The sequence below is a fragment of the Myripristis murdjan genome, chromosome 23 (assembly GCF_902150065.1).
Source record: "Myripristis murdjan chromosome 23, fMyrMur1.1, whole genome shotgun sequence".
NCBI lineage: Eukaryota > Metazoa > Chordata > Actinopteri > Holocentriformes > Holocentridae > Myripristis > Myripristis murdjan.
This window is the reverse complement of record NC_044002.1, coordinates 25,261,553-25,285,192: the sequence shown is the minus strand read 5'-3', so window position 1 is coordinate 25,285,192 and position 23,640 is coordinate 25,261,553. Positions and strand designations below refer to the sequence as shown.

Here is a 23,640-nt window from a genome sequence, read left to right as displayed (position 1 = left end):
GCCAACAACGGGCCCGAGAATCGATTTGTATTCATATCTGTGATAAAATAATAGTTCAGCATCTGTTTTTTTAAGCTTCAGGGAGCTTGATCATGATTTTTTTTTCAAGTCAGTCCCATGTTACAGCTGGTAATAATGTGACAATTTACAGATGATGATATTAGTCTGTTAATGTTAAGAATTTCCCATTATCACTCTAGAAGTTACCAGCCATTCACGGAATAATTGCTCTCCTGTTATAGTTTTAGCAAGGAGCTAATCTCTTTCTCCACAGTGGGTCTGTCTCATTTGAAGCTTCATGTCACACAGTTAGGAATGATCCTTGCGCCGTGGCCGTGGCGGTCACGGCTGCAGAACGGCAGCCCTGCATCACACTGTGGGACAGGTTCACAGATGGTCATCGTCACCGTCTTGTGCCCAAAGATGGCCCAGGACAAAACTCTGCATAACCATCTCACAATGTAACTGTGCTACGACCTACGTGTATTAGCCAACCAATAGGAACGCAGCCTAAAATGACGACACTGATCAACACGACACTGGAGCTAAACCCAGTGATGGAGGAAAAACGAGCAAAATGAAATGTTTGGGATTCCAACAAAGAAGAAAACAACCGGGTCCATATTCGCCTCCTCCTCTTCCTCTTTGGATTTTTGTCCAAATCCCACTGACATCAGTACTGCACGCCTCCCTTCTTCACTGTTTACCTCCACAGCGGCGCAGAGTGATCACGTACACCGATGATGTTTTCTTGTACACTGATTTGCGTCGTAGCCAAAAAGATCATACAGTCGATGTACATCAAACTTGATGTCGTACCAAACTTCATTGGGTCCATGTTGCACAGTGTGGCTTCAATGAACTTCTAAGATTTCTGAAATCTCACGTTCTGCAGGCGCCATAAGACAACCGAAGGCGTTAGGTTGTGACGAGCGAATGTCGATGACACAAATACACTCCTGTTATAATTAACTAGGTTGTCGGGTTGCAGGCACAGCGTGCTAAGTGATATGACAAAACGTCAACAGCCGTCCTGTCTTTATTTTTTTAAGTGTTGTTTAATGTGGCAGCTCTTCGGCTACTACTCATTCATTTTGCCGTTGCCAAAGTCATATAAAACGAGTCGGACAAGCTGTTGCAAGGCTCTCACAAAACTAGAGCACAAGAGAATGTAATGTAGAGCGAGTAGAGCGTCAGCCTTCGGTTCACACCACAGTTTTTCCGGGTGGTTCACATTGCCATGGCAACAGCTGTAAACATTCACCTGATGTCATGGCGTCGGCAAAGGAGTTTGTTTAGGTCAGGAGAACTGACACACAGCTAACGGAAACATGATCTGTTTCCACAAGAAAATGAAACAGAGAATTGTGAAAATAACTTTATGACTCTAGATCCACCCAGCAGCCAGGTGCTTGGTTTGTCATGATGGAAGTTTTAATAAAGTTATTCAAACAAACTCGGTGACATCAGCTGAATGCCTCACCTGTTGCCTTGACAAGGTGTTCTACCCATTCAGTTATTATGAATGTAAATAGTATGTTACAGCTAGCTTTCGAGGCGTCCTTGGAAATGAGACAGACCCAGTGTGTGCTAAAGCATTAGCATGAAGCTCTCACTCAGCATTACTGACAGAACGGTGCCAGGGACCTGAATAAGGTTTGCATGCCGTGTTTCTCTGTGCAGCTGCATTGTTTCAGATGAAAATATCTGGATCAGTGATCAAATCAGCGCCGCTCTCATTTCCCTCTGCCGTGGCTGCAGGCTGCTATTAACTCTCAACTCATTTGCATGATTACAAGTTGGAGGCGGAGAGGAAGCTGAAAAGGTGCTGGACGTTAATTTGTTTGAAAGAGAACGCAACAAAAAGCTTGGGAATGAGCGCTGACAGGAGAAATGGTCAGGTAATGGCTGTGCGGCGCTGCTCTCTGCCCGGGCAGCAGGTGAATTAAAGCTGCGGGATTTTTCTCTTTATGCGAAAACACATCTGTGTTTTTCAGACTGAATAACGAAGGCCGGCTGCAACACAGCAGAGCGTCGCATCCCTCAATAATGAGGATGCTGGAGATTCACAGTCTGCCTTAATGAAGCTCTCATGTTGCTATGGACCCTGGTGGGAAAGGCTTTTTATTTACTCATTTTTTTAAAAACAATTTTTGATCAATCCTTGTGTTATCTCATCCCAGCATCCGATTGCAAACATGTCAAAGCACAGAGGAAATATGCTCAAAAAATATCATTTTGTTGTGACTTAAAAATCACAATCCAAACTGTCTTCATCCATCTGGACTCACCAACATTAGATTAGTTTTCCTCTCTCATCTTGTCAGACCTTTTCAGAACTCGGAAAATACGGAATGGGTATTCTTAACTTCCCAGAGGTTTTGCGCAGAAGAACATGGTTTTGCACTTGTCACTAAAATTCAAAAACTTTTGCCTGCTGACTTTGAAAAATATAATTAAGCTAACTATGAGAAAATCCAACTAAGAAGTTGCTACAGGACATTTTCACAGTTCATAAAGTATATATCTACTAAATTCAAGTTTTACAAACTAAACAAAATGAAACTAATTATCGATACTGATGATTGATATCAAGTCGTTGGATTTTTCCAAGTAGGAGATTGCGACATTTCTGTTGCAATTTCAACACAGGCCACGTGGGATTCTGGGTACTGAAATTATAATTTTCAAAGATCCCAACACATTCATTTGCTTATTGTTGGAAAATCCAACATTAATACTAGCAATCAAGCTAACAATAGCCAATAGAAATTGAATGCTGCACCTCAGTCATAAACAAACATCGGTGTGTCTCAAATTTGTTCTTGTTCATTTCTGGCTTTGTTGTGTGAATCTCACATGTCTCTGCACTGTTTTTCTCTGTTGGAAGGGCTGAACGATATAGTGTTATCATATTATTATATAGATATGAACATGCATGATATTAAAAAAAGATTTTAAAAAAGTTTAATTTTAAAAATAATAGTCATGCATAATTCCCAAAACAGTTAGCCTATGCTGTAGTAAGTTCAATAAAAACTGTAAATGTAAGTGTGAAAAAGCTCATTTGATCTTCAGATTTCCCTCCGGGTTTCCTGAAAGTGTCACATGTGTGTTTGTGGTTTAAATCTGTGTTGTTGTTTCACACACTGACAGAGTCGTATCATCTGCGTAGAGGATTTTTTTTTTTTTTTTTTTTTTTTTTCTCTGGTCGGGGGGAAAGTTTGAGAACCACTGTTTCAAAGAATATTTAATTTTCACTGTGAACTCATGGTCATGTTGTGTATCCTATAAAGCAGCCGGGATATTTGGCATAAATATCGACGTATGAAATTTTGCCTATGTGGTGTAGCCCTCATTGGAAAGAGCGAGTACAGAGCGGCACAAGTCAGGCGACTCGCGCTACATCCTGACACCGTGGAGCTCTCAGGCGCTCGGCTGCTTCCTGCTGGGAAACCAGTGAATTCGGCGAATTCAACGCCACATGAACGCAGCGTTGAGTTTCACCGCTGTTTGGAGCCGCTGGTGTTCAGCGTCGCCTGGTTCCCCCTTTAAACAACAGAGGCGTTATGCACGGCACCTGTGTGGCGGAAAGCGAAGCCATAACAATTTACATAAATACATTTTTGATTGTTCCCGGCTGTCGGGGGGCTGAGAGCAGGTTAAGACGAGGTGGGCGGAGGTGTAAAGTGTGCATCTGAATTCCTCGGTGGACAGTGTAATGAAGGAGCGGGAGACATAATCATAATCAGCTCCTCTCTTCCTGCAGCCTGAGAGCTCTCAGCGCTGATTATACTGATTTAAATCGTCAGAGAAACTGTGTTCGCTCACTGCTCCTCACCTTTCTCCTTCTCCTCCTCCTCCTCCTCTTCCTCCTCTTGCTCTCTGAACGTATTTTCTGCGGCTCGGAGCTTCCTTTTGTCCTCTGAAAGGAACAGGATGTCCTCGTCATTCAGCTTGTACGTCTGGGCTTTCTGAAGCGTTTAAACGCCTCCCCTCTGCTTCTATTCAGCTCGCTGCCCACCACTCGGTCCACACACACACACACACAAACACACACACAGACACACACACACACACACACACACACACACACTCAAGTCTGGCCGGTATTTCTTTTGCAAGGTCGACACTGATGCTTATATTTGTATCTGTAGTCAACATGTATAAATTGGACCATTTTCATGCAAAAAAATAAAAAAAAATCCCAATGTTTCCTCCACGATTTCCTCCCTGTGTGGGTGGAGAAGCTTTTGAATCAGAGTTCAGACCATCATGCGACTCCATAAATAACAGAACCTGATTATTCCTGTCCGCTCAGGCTCGAACACAACCAAAACTCACACACAGATTCAGCCGCAGTGCTCAGATTTTACATTTCACCTATGTTTTTTCTTCAGCTTTTGATGGATATTAGTATGCTGTATGCTGTCTTAAGCCGTGGATTGACAAAAGAAGTGGCATTTAAACCTAATTTTGGAACGAGGTTTTGGATTGATTTGACTTTAAATAGTTTAACGGTACATTCTGATTTCCCGTCCATCCATCCATCCATCTACACCAGAGCTACACCAGAGTCCACACGTGGATATTTTAGGCTACTCTCTGATTTCTTATTTTAAATCAATCAATTTGTAGCCGACTGATCAATGAGAAACTGCATGTTCATGAAAATAACACAATGTAGAATTAAATCAAGCAGAAGAGACGAACACACAACAGACAGGTTTGACATTTACCTCCCAGGAGAAAAAAAAAAGCTCTGTCCATCTCTCTGGAAAAATCCTACGTTCAATGTCGACCTCGAGCAGGTTTGACAAACTAACAGAGCGCAGCAGCGACCAGCCTGACGATTTGATAATTATAAACCGCTTATTTTTTGTTATTACACATAGTTGATAATAGTTGGATGCACATATTTCATTTAAGAAAATAATATTTTGATTTATAAATAGGTTTGTTTTTTCCTCTTTCCCTCTGAAACATGTTGGGGGCCGGGTGAGACGAGGTCGCCGGCCAGATTTGGGCCCCGGGCCGCATATCTGACATCTCTGCTCTCTGGTTAATGAGCAGCCGAAAGACACGTTTTCTACGGCGTAAACATCTGGTTTGGACGAGGCTTTCGTCCCCAGGAGGTTTTCCCGGGAAGGGTTCGGTCTTAAACGAGGCCGCGGCGTGGGGCCGTTTAACGAGGCGCCGGCTGGGATGTGATGTCACCGCAGAGCAAGCCAATCAAAACTGCTCCCAGCTGTTTTGGCCCCACTGAGACTCTTCAACCTCAACTTTTTTGACTCGTGACCCTTAAAACAAACCAATAATCACCAATAATCACCAACCCCCCCGCCACTGGCTGCATGTTGAAAACCACGCCTCTCCGATTTCCATATTTTCATTCGGTTTGAGGATTTACCTGCTTGGGTTTACAAAAGTTTTTCAAGTTTTTAAATGGAATGATGCCGGCATATTTGGTTAAAAAAAAAAAAAAAAAAAGAGTGCAGCCATTGTAGAGAAATGGACTCCTACTTTGCTTATTTGATGTATTTCCTGTTGAACATGATGCAGAGCAAAAGGATCATTCATTTTTTTTGTGGTCCTTTATTGAATCAAATGAACTTTACAAACTTTTATCAAATTTTACAAACAACAGTGGCACGGTGCAGTAATAAAACATTTCTTTTAAAGACCGCAGACCAGCGACACACAACCAACAGGTGTAAACAGAGAGGGGGAAATAAAGTAAATATACTAAATTAATAGCCGCAAAGCGTTATTCTTCTGTGCTTTCAAGACTCTAATTCTAAAACTCTAAAAACTCTAAAAAAAAAAAAATAAAAAATAAAAAAAAATCCCAAGAATAATAATTGTGTTTATAGTGAAGTCATGTGATCCATCTTTCAGGAATATACCAAAAATTACATCTTCTTTGGTTAACCTAAAAAAAACTGTCAAATGTAGGAAATAAGCGATAATGTAGGTCTTCTGCTTTTATTTTGAAGGGAATAGGTGGATGAGATTTGTGAAGGTTTTATTGGTTGAAATTTTAATTTTACAGCCACTGGAGCAGGATGATGATGTCACTGTTTAAGACGCTCTGTTTGACAGGAAGTCGAGGTCATGTGAGGTCGTTTCACGGATACTTTGAGGCGGGTCCTTCAATGCCACCAGCCAATCAGCAGCCAGCGGGTCATAAATAATTAATAATGACTCCAAAACAGTTTGTTACTGAGGAGCCGACATCTGTGTGTTTAGACAACAGTTCATCATAAAAGGGTTAAAATTCTTAAAAACATAACTTTTTGTATTAGTGATCAGGACTGATGCTGATTTAAAACAATAACTCAGTGAAAGTAGAAAAAATAATATACAGCATTATTTTTTACAGCAGTTTTAAAAAGAGGTGCATTTTTTATTCTAATATTGCACAAAAAATAATGATGCTCGTTGAACAATGTTGCCATAAATCATTAACATATCCCAGACTGTGTTAATATAAGGGGAGAAAAAATCCATAGCATTTAGTTTATAGAACAAAATAAAAGTTGTTGTTTTTTTTTTGTTTGTTTTTTTGTTTTTTTACAGGGTCATTGCATTAACAAAGTGGCATTTAAAGGGTTAAAATCCTGAAAATTCATGAATATTTTATAGTAATGAAGAGCTCTTTAGTCAGCGGAAGCAATTAATCAATTGAAGTTGAAATGAATCATTAATATGTATTATCGTATATGGATTTTTAAAGGGGTCCTAGAGGGTTAAAAAAGAAAACTGACTAAAAACGATGAAAACACACCTGACAGGAGGATGAATCAAATGTGCTGAGAAAATAAAAGTCCCTGTCAGGTTTTCCAGACTGTTGGTTCAGCAGCTGCTATCAGAAGAATAAATCACAGTAGATGTCTGATAATTGATGTATTAGCACACACACACACACACACACACACACTGAGGCCGCACAGGAAGCTGTGTGTGTGTCACAGGAAGGTGGGCTTCTCTAGTGGACGTCTTCATGTCTTCTCTTGGATTATTTTTATCCGCTCCGCCAACGCCGCTCGGCCGCTCGGCCTCTGGATTCTGCCCGCTCTTCACCGCGCGTGTGTGTGTGTGTGTGTGTTTTCAGCAGCGAGTGACTCATCGATGGTAATTTCCCTCCTCGCTTTTAACAACCTTGGTCCCCTGAGAGCTGCGAGGGCTTTTAAAGTTTCACGGCTGATCCATTAAAGTATTTTCCCTCCCCCCTCCCCCCGATCCTGACGGCACGTAATCAAGTAAGTCGGCGTTTAATATTCAAGGCCACCTGCAGCCAAATCTGATTTATTCAACGCCTTCCAGACTTATTTTTTCTTTCTCTTTCGCACTCTCTCTCTCTCCTCCATCACTCGCTCTTTATTCTCGGCGCTTCCCTCGTCATCGGATCCAAATTCGGAGTGAGATTTGGCTCTTTAAAGATTCACTCCTGTGTTCTTGAGGGCATTAAAAATTAAAGGTGACCATTTCAGAGTCTGCAGTGGAAGTCGCCCTCAGACGACCTTCGCTGTTGAGCTCGGAGGTGAAGCAGGAGGAGTGGGTGACCCACCCCTGGCCACCTGCAGCGCCTCACCTCAGCTTCTTCTGGAGAAATGACACGATATTTGATTTTTTTTTTTTTTTTTTTTTTACAGCTCCATAGCAGAAAATGGCCATAACGTGTCTGCAGGCTGATTTTTATCACCTTAAAGTAAAGATTTGATGACCTGCTGTGTTACAGAAACCCCCAACATGTGCCCACTCCCGTCCTAACTGCATGGTAACCATGGTAACTCAGGTCAGGACCTGATTGGTCGTTACAGATTTAACAGTTCGTCAGCTCGTGTTGGTTTCTGAACTTCGGCTGGGAAAAGTGCATTATATAAGCATCCTGACTTCCTGAAATATTAACGCTTGGAGATCTGAGCAAAGTCACATGATTACTGTAGAAAAACATGTAGACGTTTTTTTTTTTTTTTTAATTTAAAAAATACAGGAAAATTATATTTGTAATTATTATGATTTTATATTTTAAATTAAATTACTAGAAATTTACCACATATGGTATAACTATAAATTCAACATACAAAAAAAGGAAAAACTTGCAGGAAAAGACATGAAAAAATTGAGGAAAAATAGGAAAAAACAATATAGGAAAATTTTAAAAATTAAAACAAAAATTTGTAATTCTTATAATTTTATAGTTGTAATTAAATTCTAGAAAATTTCAGCAGATTACCCTGAATAAAAACAAAAAACAGAAAAATGACCAAAAAATTTCAAGCTTGGGTCGTGAGTCGGGGTTGCTGGATTCAACTGCCATTTCTCGTTTGTAATTTTTCCTCCTCCCTACAGCGGCCCTAACACGCCGTCGTACTGTCCAGCAAGGCGAGTTGATAAATTAAATTAAACTCTGGCCTGTAGCTCTGTTCCATTTCCGTCCCGTCACTTTTTCAGGCTCTAAGTGTTTTTGCCGCCTGAGGACCTACAGAGGAGCATCCAGAGCTGCGGCGACACGTGACCCTCGGTGAAAAGCAGCGCAGCTTTTTTGTCTCACATGAAATCAGAGGACGGCCGAGCGCAGGGCCAGAAACCCGACGCCGTTCCCAGGCCCGCCTCGCCCGGCCGCCTCGCTCTCCCAGCGGCACTTCCTGCGAGCTCCTCTGCCGTTCACAGCGAACTCGATCCGCTCGGCCACAAAAGCTGCTTTGAGACAAATCAGTGTGAGTGTGAGGGGAGGCAGAAATAATCCCACCTCACACGTGTTTGTACTGCCTCTCCTCACTGCAGGAAAACAGTCATGATGATTCTCCAGTCGTTCACTCTCATCTGACGAGTACAAATCTTATTTTTCTTCAAAAAAAAAAAATCCACCAGTGGGACGAGATAATCCCACTTGTTTCCAGAATATTTCTTGAATCAAGTGTCATTTTCTTGATCCCAGTGGCTGATCTGCCTCATTTCTACATATTTATACTCGCTGATTTTTTTTTTTTTTTTTGAGTTTGTTTATGATGTGTTTTCCAGTGTTAGTCTGAAACGACCTGGGAAAAAAGGGCGGGATTTTGGAAATTTGCATCACCTTAAAAGTTGAACCAAAATTAACCATTTGAATTATGAGCAAATTCATTTGGTTTCTGTCTAAAATATTATGCATTTAAAATTAAATTAAAAGAAAATTACTGTAAAATTGCCATAAAACTAACCCCCAAAAATGTAGAATAAATAAATAAATGAAATAATAATAATTTCAAGAAAATTACCAAATAGAAAAGACAATTAATATAACCAGAAAGTGAGCAAAACAATTAAAAAAAAAAAGAAATCAGCAGAGAAATTGAATTCAGTTAGAAATTGAAAACACAGTTGAACTGAATTGCAAAAAATTACCAGAATATAAGAATTAAATCTGCATAAATAAATAAATAAATGCAAAATGACAATTATTACAAATATGTATTTTAAATGTAAAAGACAATTGCCACAACGTTACCAAAAACATATAACAACAAATTACAAGGAGGTTAAAATCAGATCAGCTCAAAACCAAATCCCGTTCATCAGCGTCTTCATTGAACTTCTTTAGAGAAAAGAAAGTAAGGCGGCTGGTTAACGTGATGAGTCATTGGACAGAAAAAGGAGAGTCGGCTTGTTATTCCCAGAGGAGCAGCTGGGCCTCATCAGGAAGCCACTCACTAATGACTCAGCGGGTTTGGATGAGAAAAGCACCGAGTCATGCATCACTCAGCTCCCCTGTGACGCTAATTGGCAGGATGATGAGATTTGCGACTCGATCCCGTTTGCATCAGAGGTAATCAAACAAAACTAGAGGCTCCGTTCACATGCGAGTCCAAATCTTGGTTTTTCCTCTTCTGTCATGTGACACAGGTCCCACCAATCGGTGCGAGCAGCAAAATATGGCGCAGAATTAAATCTAGAAGTGGCAAATTAGGGCCAACGTCCCAAAAACAAAGTTACAGAGCCAGGGGAGGGGGGGTGATATTCCCAGAAAATAAAAATTCTGACATTAAAGTTGCAAATTTATGAGGAAAAAAAAACTTGGATATTCTTTCAGATTAAAGTAGTAAATTTACAAGATAAAAGCTAACAACTTTATGAGAAATATTCTGAGATTAAAATTGTCAATTTATGAGGAAAAGATTGCAAATTAATGAGAAAAAACTTGAAAATTCTGAGATTATAAATTAATCTCTAATAAATTTGTGAGAAAAAAGTCAAATTCTCTGAGATTAAAGATGTAAAATTATGAGAAAACTAAAATTCATGAGAAAAAAAATTAAACATTATAGTCACAAATTTGTGGAAAAACAATCTGAGATTAAAAATTCTAGAATTATTACTGCTACTGTCTACAAAACATAATAACTGATATTTAAAATGGAACAAAGTATCCAGGATCAGAAAAAAAACATCTGAAAATGTAACAAAGCAAACGGCTTGAAAACGTGTGAAGAGCCGAAGTTTGAGCTGGAGACGGACGTCCTGCCTCCGTAAACAGACAGGCATCAGGGGGGCGGAGCTACAGCGGCAGGCAGACAGACAGAGGCGGAGCTACAGCGGCAGACAGACAGAGGCTGAGCTACAGCGGCAGACAGACGGACAGACAGGCAGAGGCGGAGCTACAGCGGCAGACAGACAGACAGAGGCGGAGCTACAGCGGCAGACAGACAGAGGCTGAGCTACAGCGGCAGACAGACAGAGGCTGAGCTACAGCGGCAGACAGACAGAGGCTGAGCTACAGCGGCAGGCAGACAGACAGGCGGAGCTACAGCGGCAGACAGACAGAGGCTGAGCTACAGTGGCAGGCAGACAGACAGACAGGCAGAGGCGGAGCTACAGCGGCAGACAGACAGACAGACAGAGGCAGAGCTACAGTGGCAGACAGACAGACAGAGGCGGAGCTACAGCGGCAGACAGACAGACAGAGGCGGAGCTACAGCGGCAGACAGACAGAGGCTGAGCTACAGTGGCAGGCAGACAGACAGGCGGAGCTACAGCGGCAGACAGACAGAGGCTGAGCTACAGTGGCAGACAGACGGACAGACAGGCAGAGGCGGAGCTACAGCGGCAGACAGACAGACAGACAGAGGCGGAGCTACAGCGGCAGACAGACAGACAGAGGTGGAGCGGCAGACAGACAGACAGAGGCGGAGCTACAGCGGCAGACAGACAGACAGAGGCGGAGCTACAGCGGCAGACAGACAGAGGCTGAGCTACAGCGGCAGACAGACGGACAGACAGGCAGAGGCGGAGCTACAGCAGCAGACAGACAGACAGAGGCGGAGCTACAGCAGCAGACAGACAGACAGAGGCGGAGCTACAGCGGCAGACAGACAGGCAGAGGCGGAGCTACAACAGCAGACAGACAGACAGAGGCGGAGCTACAGCAGCAGACAGACAGACAGAGGCGGAGCTACAGCGGCAGACAGACAGAGGCTGAGCTACAGCGGCAGACAGACGGACAGACAGGCAGAGGCGGAGCTACAGCGGCAGACAGACAGAGGCTGAGCTACAGCGGCAGACAGACGGACAGACAGGCAGAGGCGGAGCTACAGCGGCAGACAGACAGACAGAGGCGGAGCTACAGCGGCAGACAGACAGACAGAGGCGGAGCTACAGCGGCAGACAGACAGACAGACAGAGGCGGAGCTACAGCGGCAGACAGACAGACAGAGGCGGAGCTACAGCGGCAGACAGACAGACAGACAGAGGCAGAGCTACAGCGGCAGACAGACAGACAGAGGCGGAGCTACAGCGGCAGACAGACAGACAGACAGAGGCTGAGCTACAGCGGCAGGCAGACAGACAGAGGCGGAGCTACAGCGGCAGACAGACAGAGGCTGAGCTACAGTGGCAGACAGACGGACAGACAGGCAGAGGCGGAGCTACAGCGGCAGACAGACAGACAGACAGAGGCGGAGCTACAGCGGCAGACAGACAGACAGACAGAGGCGGAGCTACAGCAGCAGACAGACAGACAGAGGCGGAGCTACAGTGGCAGACAGACGGGCAGACAGACAGACCGCCGCGATTCTCGATCCTAGTGGCCAATCTGCCTTATTCTGCTTTTTTCCTCAACATATTTAAAAAAAAAAAAAAAAAAAACATCATCCTGAAACTGCATCCCACCTCATCCCAAAAACAAGATTTGAACACTGGAGGTGAGAATAAGTGGCAGGTTCTAACACCATTTGTTGGTGTCAGATTTGGGTTTCATGCAGGATTTGATATGAGCAATCATAAAAAAAAAAAAAAAAAAAAAATAGACCATGAAAGCCTAATTGGCACGACTTAATCTGGTGTGGAAAGGGGCTGAGATTACGAGCTGCCCGACTTGATGCCGTGTATATTTTCTGGCAGCAGACAGACTTTAGATGTTGCAGCCCAGAGACTCCCTTCTGCAAAAATATACAGACATGCAGACATACATGCAGACATACATTTCCTCACAGTGAGAATTGTTGCTTATGTCGGTCAAACTGTCCCGGAGAGGCTTTGTGTGTGGGGGGGGGGGGGTGGGGGGGTGAGCGCACCCCGGGGAGCCTCTGGTGGTGAAAGGAACTCTGGGAAAGCTTGGGCAGGGACGCAGAGGTTTGACCTCGCGCGCACAGGAAGTGGTTTGGGTATTTTTGCAGCTAATTTGCTCGGAGGCGGCTGAGCGCTGCCTGCTTGTGGCTTTCAGGGCCGTCACTGCCTTTGTGCACCGGAGAGAAAAAAGAAAAAACGCTGCGATTCTGCTTCTGACTGTGCAGCACTGAAGAGGGAAAACGTCAAGTGGAGAGAGAAAGAGCCTTGAAACTACATTTACCTGCGTTTTAAAAAGGCCCGTCGAGCCGCCGCGGGGTTTCAACATCACTGAGGGGAAAATTACCAGCGGCAGCCGAGGAATGTGCCAGCTGTAACACATCCTGTTCAGCTCCTTCAGATGCAAACGGCGATGAAAACTAGATTTCAGCCTCTCACTCGGGTTCATTTATTGTCTGATTATCTGCAAAGAGGTTTAGTTCGCTCGTAGCTTTACGTGAACGTCTAAAAATCACAGCCGGGATCCGACAGCGCAGCGAAACCCGAACAAAGTCACTGGATCCCTTTCAAAAACATGCATGGGGAAAAAGACGACCAGCAAATTATCACAAAAACATTAAATGAATAACTGCATTAATAAATAAAGATGACAAACAAAAAAATGATGAGAAAATCAGAAGATTAGCAAATAAAATTACATAAAATTAATATACAGTTGTCCCTCGCTATAACGCGGTTCACCTTTCGCGGCCTCGCAGTTTCACCGATTTTTTTTTAGTGCAATTTTGCATTTTTTTTTTTAAGCGCATTTAGTTCTGCATCCTGATTGGCTAAGGGACTGTAGCCCATTGTCAATCAATCTCCTCCGTGCCGTGTCTCCTGTACAGTACAGAATGCGTTCATTCTATAATACTGGACTTATTTTTCTACGAAGGTTTGAACTTTGTGAGTTTAAACAAGAGAGAAAAGAGAGAAAATGTTAATGCCTGTCTGAGAAAAGTGTATAAAGTGTGTAGTGAGGAGTTTTACAGCCTTAAAACATCTAGAATAATTGTAAAAAATAAAGCGGACTACTTCACGGATTTCGCCTATTGCGGGTTATTTTTAGAACGTAACTCCTGCGATAAACGAGGGACCACTGTATAAATAGAAAATAGAAAATTAGTGAAACATTATCAGAAAATTGCCACTAAAATAGTAAAATGCATAAAATGCTTTTTTTATTTCTTTTGATCTGATTCTTTTTGATTGAATTCTTTTGTTGAAAAAAGTTTTAAAAAGTCACTTGTTCCCAGATCCTGTTACTGTACAAGTATAAATGTGTTGAAACGAGGATCAAGAAAATGACACTTGATTCAAGAAACTTCTGGAAACAAGTTGATCAGTGTTGGAGACAAGTGGGATTATCTGGTCCCACTGGTGGATTATTGGGAAGAAAAACAGCATTTGAACCCTGAGGCTGGGATTGAGTCACCTGCTGAAAAGGAGTTTTTTGGTGATAAAGTCTCTGCAGCTCTCGGGCTGACGTGACGTGACGTGAAGCGACGCAGCATGAAGGCAGCGGCTGCGGGACGTCACCCCGACACAGCAGAGTGCCGTTTTTCAGGCGGGACCCGCAGAGCGGCGGGAGTCCGTCTGCCGGCGGCGGGGAACCTGTGCAGTCCGTTCAAACGAGCAGCACGACGGCGGCCGAGAACAAGGCCTCAGGCGCCGCTAATTGCTCTTGCTTTTATTTGCAATTAGTCCAACATTGTGTCGTTAATGTGATTAGGCGGTTCCAGACAGAAGCCGCGGGCGGCTTTGGCAGCGGGCTCCCGCTTCGACGCCGTGTTGTGATGCGAGGCTGAAACCTTGACGCCCTTCCAGCCGTCGGCTCGCGGCGACCCCGCTGCTGTTTGGGCTGCAGAACTCCATGAAATTTAGGTCGGCGCCTGAACCGAGACCGGAGCCGCTTGGATTCAGGTCGGTCGGGTACCGAGGGACAGGCGGCAGCTCGGTCGGATGACATCGTATTGATTGATCACACAAACCACACGACAGCGGCCCTGATGATGTCGTGAACTGAGAGTCACGTCACCAGCTCCGCCGCTTCCGGCTGAATCTCCTCACAGTCCTCACAGCTCTGCTCCTGTTAGTAAAGCCGGTATTTCTGCCATGATCTCATGACCTCAGCGCTTCAGCCCGCACAGTTAATGAGGCGGGATCAGCCCACAGGGGGCGCTGGCACTCCCACAGCCTTTTCCCTTTCCTCCCTCACTCCCCTGGAGTCTGCAGGAGCAGCTTCTGGACCTGCAGACGAGCAGAACCGGTCAGATCTGCAAACCAGAGCTAACACCTGGTGTCAGGCCTGTCCGGTTCACACCTGGTTTAGACTTGGTTTACACCTGGTTTAGACCTGGTTTAGACCTGGTTTACACCTGACAGCCGCTTCCAGAACGCCGAGCCGTGCGGCGGCAGCCTGGAGGGGAACAGGAGCTCAGAGTCTCTGCTCTGAGTTCACATCAGAGCCTTAAACCAGACCAAGTCTACAGCATGTGTTTAGTCCAGTGTAGCTAACGTTACAGTACACAGCTCTATTTAACATTACAGTGCACAAGGGTAGCTAACGTTACGGTGCACAGCTCTGCTAACTGCAGGCGATTTAAACAAAGTGAGAAGTAAACCTTCAACAAGGCTCTTGTTTTGATGCAAACCAGGCTCTCCTTCAAAATAAAAGTCTCGGACATGGAAACAGTCAGGAGGGCCTTAATGAGGATCAGGAGGCAGAGGGGCTTTCAGGCCATTGATTTGTGGAATAAACGTATAAAACAATTCTCTAATAACCACAGAGTTTCTCTGAGCACTGAGAACTCATCTGAAGTGGGTCTTTAAAACACACACACACACACACACACACACATACAGTTAGTGTGTGTGCTGTTGCAGTGCGTCACTCCTCCCTGAGAATCTGGGCCACAGTGTCCATATCGACACACATAACAAAGCCTCCTCTCTTCCTCTGTGTGTGTGTGTGTGTGTGTGTGTGTGTGTGTGTGTGTGTATCAGTGGAAAAGCAGCAGATACAGTTACCGATAACGAGGGAGGCACGTCACACCCCGCCGGCTGTCTGTGCACCTCCGCAGAGAAAAAAAGGTGCATTGAGCTTCAGCAGGAGGCGAGCAGGCCGAGCGCCGTGCTCACACACACACACACACACACACACACACACACACTAACTGGAGGCTGCACGACACACCCTCGGCCTGAACACGCACACACACACACACACACACACACAGCACATTACACAGGGAGTGTGTTTCACTGGGGAGCAGAGCAAACACAGCAGAGGGTTGCGAAAGGCCCTTCCACTGAATAACAAGGCGATTGCGTGTGTGTGTGTGTGTGTGTGTGTGTGTGTGTGTGTGTTTGTGGAACGGGACTGTGGCTGTTCCCCGCCTCCTGCAAACGGAAAAACAACAACACAACAACACAACAAGACACTGAGGCGGCCCGTCTGGCAAAACGTCTCCATGTTGACTAGCCAGCAGTGCTCAAATCTTATTTTTCTTCAAATAAAATTAAAAAAAATGTTCCAGTGGGATGAGATGATTATGACGGCTTATTAGGGCCAGTATGGGGAGAAAAACAAAACAAAACAGAGGCTATTATTCACAGAAAAAAAAAAACGGAATTTCCGAGATTTAAATTGGAATTTTATGAGGAAAAAAAAAAAAAAAAAACAAAAAACACTTGGATATTCTTTGGGATTAAAGTGGTAGATTTACAAAAAAAAAAAAAAAAAAAAAAGTACAAATTTATGAGAAAAAAAACATTTTTGGGGGGGTTGAGAAAACTTCACCAAATCACACAGGAACTGTCTGGATGGATGTAGTGCACTCAAGTAAAGTTTTTTTTGGGTAACCTGCTCCTTTAATGCAGTTAAACTCAATCCCCTGGAAAGCCTGTGCCTCAGCGGCTCAGTCGGAGGCTGTGTTTTAATCAGATGAAAGCTGCTCTGATGTCTTTTTAATTCTTTCCCCTCTGGCAGACTGTTTGTCGAGGGCAGAACATCAACCGAGCGAGTCGCGGCCCGCCGGGACGCGTCTCATTTCTGATGAAGGCCGGCGTTGTGCAGGGCAGACGAGTGGCGGCTGAACTCTGTCCTCATGACGAGCGGCGAGCCAAACAGGAATTAGCATTTAGACGAGGGATCAGGGCTACAACACATCACACAAAACTGACCTTGTGATATTTTTTATTTTGTTTTCCTGCGACACACGCTCGGTGTCTCTTCCTCAGCTCCACCTGTCCGGTCTGATGTTCAGCTTAGCAGCTCTGACATAACCTCTACCTTTTAACAAAGTTTATCATGTTCAGTTTGTGTTGACATTGTGCAGAATGTGTTACTTTAATTCTGTGTTTATTACTGAGGTTGTAGTTTGCAGAGGTCTGCTACTGGACTGCATTATACTGAGAGGTGTTTCTGATTTTTTGTCCTCCCTTTATATACACACAAAGAGGAGGGACAGAATATTGGAAACAGCTCTCAATAAAATGCACCTCTATTACTGTGACAACAAGACCAGCTGAGCATTACAGGCAGCAGGAGAGGAAATTTTATGGCACAACAGCTGGATTAGACTGGATTAGATTGTACAGGTGTTTTTGCATATTGCAGTATAAAAAAAAAAATACAGGGCATTTCAGCTTTTGACTTGAATATTTGTAAAGAGTTCAGGAAAGGATGGCTTTTCAGATGGATTGTATGGATTAACAATATCAACATGTCAGCACCAGGCCCCGCTGCAGTAAACATCTAAAGTGAGTTTTGACCTCATGTTTTCACCCAAATATCCCTTCATAAAATAAAATGACTTAACAGAAAAGAGAAAAGTGGAAAGAGAAAAAATACTCAAGGGCGAATTAAGTTTCCTCATCTAAGATCTAAAAAAAAAAAAACAGGAAAAAACGAAACATTTTGAAATGAAATAACCTACAGATAGAGCATGGTTAAAAAAAAAAAAAAAAATTTTTAAAAATTAAAAGTTAAAAGTTTAAAAAGATAACCTTAAAATTAGCAACACCAAAAAATAAACAGAACAGAGGAGAACATTAGCAAAATATAAGTAGAAAATTATAAGAAAATTAACACAAAATATATGTACAATTATTGTAATTATATATTCAAAATTAAATTCCTGGAAAATTGCCATGAAATTGCCTGAAAATTACCAAAAAATAAAAATTAAATAAAAATTAGAAAATTAAATTTAAAAAAAAAATGTTCATAATGTTAAATGAACTCTTTATTTCTGGGTTTCAGAGGGTTAAAGGAAATGGATGGCAGTGAATACACGGGCTGCTGGTTTTTGGTTTGCAGCACAACAAATTGTTCGTTTCATTGTTTCTGTTGTTGTTGTCACGTTATCCTGATCATGTGTTTCCCTGCGTCTCTCTGTAGCTCTGGTGGTGAGATTTCTGACCCGACGCTTCATCTGGGAGTACGACCCGACGCTCGGTAAGACATCAACTGCTCAGCCTCTCATGACCATCTATTCTCTACTGGCTGAATTCTTCATTATACTGCAAAAAAAAAAAAAAAAAATTATAATAGAGCTACAAAACAGCAGAAAAAAAAATCAGAAAATTCAAATATGCTGAGGTTTGTTTTTTTATGGAGCTCCTCTGTACAGGCAGAGTTTACAAAAAAAAAAAAAAAAAAAAAAGCTGTGACACATTTAGAGAATCTGAATCAAATTCAAAAGTCAACATTGTGATTCAAAAGTTTAATGATAAAGAACACAAGATGAGAAAGTAGCGCAATCCAGAACACTGCGCATCTTAAGAAATGATTTAAAAAGTGAAACCAAACTTGACTCCCTCACTTGAGATCTTGAGATATTTTGAATCATGCAGGTGAGCTGGATCGTACAGTTATGGCTGCTAAAAAGGCAGACCTCCCAAATACACCACATGGACAAAAGTACTGGGCCACACCTCTTAATCACTGAGTTCAGGTGTTTGATTCAGTCGCCGTTGTATAAACTGCAGCAGCAGCCATGCAGTCTGCCTTCACCAACATCAGTGACAGAGCGTCTGGTTCTAAAGAGCTCACTGAGTTCCAGGTGCTGCTGGAATAGTGATGGAACAGGAAGCCACCGCTGCAACAAGTCAGCTGCTCAACTTTCTTCCCTCCTAGATATTCCACCATCACCTGGAAGTGGGATTATTGCAAAGTGGAAGCGTTTAGGAACCACAGCGGCTCAGCCACCAGGGGGCGGCACCACGTAAAGTTACAGAGCGGGGTCGCCGAGCGCCAAGGCTCATAGAGCGTAAAAGAGTCCGACGCTCTGCCGCCTCAGTAACTGCAGAGCTCCAAACCTCCTCTGGCATCAACGCCAGGATGCCAGAGGGGGAACGCCAGGAGAACGTTCCCTGCCTCCAGGAGAACGTTCCCTGCCTCCAGGAGAACGTTCCCCCGCCTGCAGGAGAACGTTCCCCGCCTCCAGGAGAACGTTCCCTGCCTGAGCGCATTGTGCTGACTGTGCAGTTTGCTGGAGGAGGGGTCACGCTGTGGGCTGGTGTTTCTGGGCTCGGCCTCGGCCCCTCAGCTCCACTGAAGGGAAATCTGAATGCTTCAGCTCACCGACACATTTTGGACAATTCTCTGCTTCCAGCTCTGTGGGACCAGTTTGGGGAAGGAAGGCCCTTTCCTGTCCCAGCATGACTGAGCCCCAGTGCACAGAGCAGCTCCATAAAGGCGTGGCCGGCTGAGTTTGGGGTGGAAGAACTTGAGCGGCCTGCACAGAGCCCCGACCTCAACCCCATCCAACACCTTTGGGATCAACTAGAACGCAGACTGGGAGCCGGGCCCTCTGGTCCAACATCAGAGTCTGAGCTCACAAAGGCTCAAAACTCCCACAGACACTCCAACATCTGGTAGAAACTCCCACAGACACTCCAACATCTGGCAGAAACTCCCACAGACACACTCCAACATCTGGTAGAAACTCCCACAGACACTCCAACATCTGGTAGAAACTCCCACAGACACACTCCAACATCTGGTAGAAACTCCCACAGACACTCCAACATTTGGCAGAAACTCCCACAGACACTCCAACATCTGGCAGAAAGCCTCCCAGAAGAGTGGAAGCTGTTCTGCTGCAAAGGACCGACTCCATATTAATGCCTCTGGGTTCAGGATGGAGCTCAGAGAAGCTGGTGCATCTGAAATTGCTGCCGTCAAGTTGAATTCAGAAAGCTTGCTTCTGCTTTTGTTTGTGTGTTGTGTAGTCGGTCGCTTTAATAAGCAATGCAGAATGAACCAATTCACTGTGGAACCGCTGTAATTATGGAGCAAAATAGGAAACCATTATCCTGCACGAGGTACGGTTTAATTCCCTCATTACTCTGTCTGCTGCTCTGACACACACAGGCCGGGTCGTGATTTGAAATAGACTGAAAACTGTGTTGTTGTTACGGGACACAGGCGTGACGCTCAGGTCTGCTCTACATGGAGATGCCATGTCTGCTAAATGAATCTGAAGATAAGATGCACTTCCTGTGACGCTGCCATCATGCCTGGCTGTCAGACATGCAGCTCACATTTCCTCAAATTAAAGGCTTCCCTGCATTACCAGAGGGAGGAAATATGATTAGCAGCTAGAGGACGGATGACCGGAGATAACTGAAGATGGCTGTGCTTGTCCACCTGCCAACGTTTTTCTCAAAGGCAAAAAAATAATATATAAAATATAATAATAATAATTTTAAAAAATTATAAAAATGATGAGAAAGAAGAAACAAATCACAAGAAAATTACCAGTATTTTCTGGAAAAAAATAAACATCCAAAAGCAAACAAAAACAAAATTACCAGGAAATTTGAAAAAACAAAAAACACAACACAAAATTAAAAGTTCCAGAAAATTATACATATATATATGTGTGTCTATAATCATATACCTACAATTACATTATAGGACATTTTTTGGACCAATTTAAAGACAACCCTGCACCAACAGAAAAAGAAAAGATGAGCAGTTAGAGGATGGAAAAAAGATTTATCTATCTATCTGTCTATCTATCTATATAGATATAGATGTGTGTGTGTGTGTGCGCGCACGCACGCACTTACAGTTAAGTTACAAGACATTTTTAATTACATTATGAGAAATGTTTAGGACCAAATTAAAGATTATGGATGGATGGATGATGGATAGATGGAGGAATAGATGATGGATGGATGATGGTTAATGGATGGATGGATGATGGATAATGGATACATAAATAGATGCTGGATGGATGATTGATAGATGGATGAACAGGGTGGATGGATAGATGATGGATGATGGTTAATGGATGGATGATGTATAGATGATAGATTGATGGATGATGTTTAATGGATGGATGATGGATGTATGGATGGATGATGGATGGATGATAGATTGATGGATGATGTTTAATGGATGGATGATGGATGTATGAATGGATGATGGATGGATGTATGGATACAGCAACCTGTAGATGGGCTGATAGAGCATGACAGTCGGTGCTCCCTGGATGTTACAGCCCAATACTGTGATTTTTTTTGGCAGTCAAAGATTTATAAAAACTTTAACAACTTGGACGACTTGAGTTCCTCCTCTTGCTCTTACCATCACACTTCAACAAATATGGCATCTCAGTCAAATTATGTGATTAGTGGATTATTCTGTTCAATCTGAAAACTCTGATCGGTTTGAAATGACTCAGGGAAACGGGAAGCGCAGACCGCTGATGATGATGATGATGATGATGATGATGAGCTCGTTACTGTCACTCACTCTAATTAGGCATTAGGCATTAGGCAGCGTGCCTCATTAGCAGTTAGTGCGCGCACACACACACACACACACACACAAACACTGACAGCCTCTTACATCGTCACTATTGTCTCATTCCTCGTCGCTGCATTGGAAACAAACTGTGCAGGTTGTAGAGGGAAAGTCCACCTTAAAGGGATAGTTCACCCATTTTGATAACCTCCTTCCCCCCGGCTAACATTCTTAAGAATAGCCACTTTAATCCACTCAACTTGTTGAATAAGCAAAGTTTGAGTTTGATGACGTGTGGCAGAAGGTTTACAACCTCCAGCCTCCTCCATAAAAAAAAAAAAAAAAAAAAAAAAAAAAAAAAAAAAAAAAAATCAATGGTAGAACTATCTTCTTGTGTGGTCTGAGTCCTCAGGTGCTACAGTGGCTGGCAGGTGCCTGAAAGGTTCATGAAGAGAGGGAAGCAGAGGGAAGGAAAAGAAGCTAACCACAACATTGCCTGCCAGCTATCTTTTACTATTCAGGACAAAGTTGTTATTTTTGTCTTCTAATATGCGTTCATGTGTTCAATGAAGAAACAATAGGAAACAATCTACTTCTGTCTCTGTGGTGGCCACTGCTACGGCGGAGTGATACAGGAAGTCACTCATTCTTTGAGTTGATGAAGGCGGTTATTTTTAAGGATGTTATGCGGGGGGAAGGAAGCTAACGCTAACAATTTGAAAAATGTGATATTTTGCTTCTCCCTTAGCTGTTATGTAGCACAGCAGTGTTACTATCATCCTCTATTCATTAGAGTGCTGGATGCTACAGATGCTGTTAACCTCCTTCCTCCCAGCTAACATTCTTAAAAATCACCGCTGTAATCCACTAAAAGAATGAATCAACATCACTTTACAAATTTCACTTTACAAATTAAATGGACATATGACAACAAAGTGCATGGAGACAATACTTTTGCTGAAGGTTGAATTTTTCCTATCATCACTATCCAGAAGGATCCGGTAACTTCTGCACTTCCTGTATCACTCCGCTGTAGCAGTGGCCACCAGAGACAGAAATAGATGGTTTGTTGTTGGTTTTGTTCAGTAAAGACATGAACAGATGTTAGAAGACAAAAATAACAACTTTCTCCTGAATACTACAAGATAGCTGGCCAGTAATATTGTGGTTGCTACTTTGTTTTTTGCCCTTGATCTCACACATTTCATGAACCTTTCAGGCACTTGCCAGCCACCATAGCAACTGATGACCCAGACTGCACAGAAAATAGTTCTGCCATTTTCATTTGTTTGTTATTGTTGTTTTTTTTAATTGTCAACAATATTTATGCCATTTCAGGTTGTAAACATTCTGCTGCACATGATCAAACTCCATCCGTCAGAATCCAGTAACTCAATGACAATGGTAGGAAGACAACACCAAAATGGGTGAACTTTCCTTTAACAAGTCATTTAATGTCATATTGACTCTTAAAATATTGTTTTTCTTCGAACATGGTAAAAAACAAAACAAACAAAAAACACAGGTGGGATGAGATAATCGCACCTGTCTCCAGGTCAGTTTCACTTGTTTCAGTAATTTCTTTCTTCAGGGAACAAATATAAATGTGTTGAACCAAGGCAGATCAGCCACTAGGATCAAGAGAATTACCCTTGATTCAAGAAATATTCTGGAAACAAGTGGGATTATCTTGTCCCACCATCAGATTTTTTACTTTGTTTGAAGAAAAACAAGATTTGAGCTCTGAAGGTCCGACTGAAGGACTTGTGAAGATGGAGATTTTTTTGTTTTTGCAGTGTTACGTTGAGCAGTTCACATTTCTGACGCTCCCCAGCGACCAGCTACAGTATCTCATTTCCTTCAGCTCACACAATAAATGATTGTGGTCTGGCAGCGGCCCTTCGTGTTGCATCACACTGTGCAGGAGAAACTCTCTGGTCTGAATATGGTGGACGTAAAGTTAAATTAAGTGGAAAAGCAAAAACACTTTGAAAAGTTGGCTCGTGCTCGCAGGTTTGACGCACTGAGTCTGGCACGACACTTTCTCCCCGCGCCTCGAGCCAGAGCTGGCTTCAGCCACCGAGGGAGGCATCACTCGCTGCCAGGAAAATGACTGCTTTTGTCTCGCGGAGACCTTTAAACAGGAAGGCCGGGCCGGCTAAATCATCCCAACCCCGCCTACTGTCAGGGCAAAGACACACAGGCTGGGGGAGGTGTGACCACAGATAAAATGCAAAAATAGCTGTCTTAAATAAGTCATCCAGCCTCATCGTCGGGGTTCAAATCTTGTTTTT

The 23,640-nt window shown here is 43.3% G+C and overlaps 1 protein-coding gene across 1 annotated transcript in view; it reads left to right on the top strand.

Annotated features, from left to right (window-relative positions):
* rerg (RAS-like, estrogen-regulated, growth inhibitor) overlaps window positions 1-23,640 on the top strand; it is a 50,722-nt gene that overhangs the window by 20,491 nt on the left and 6,591 nt on the right. The window contains exon 3 of the mRNA XM_030045656.1: window positions 17,990-18,046. Coding sequence (XP_029901516.1) covers window positions 17,990-18,046 — 57 coding nt within the window. The remainder of the gene's footprint in view (window positions 1-17,989; window positions 18,047-23,640) is intronic.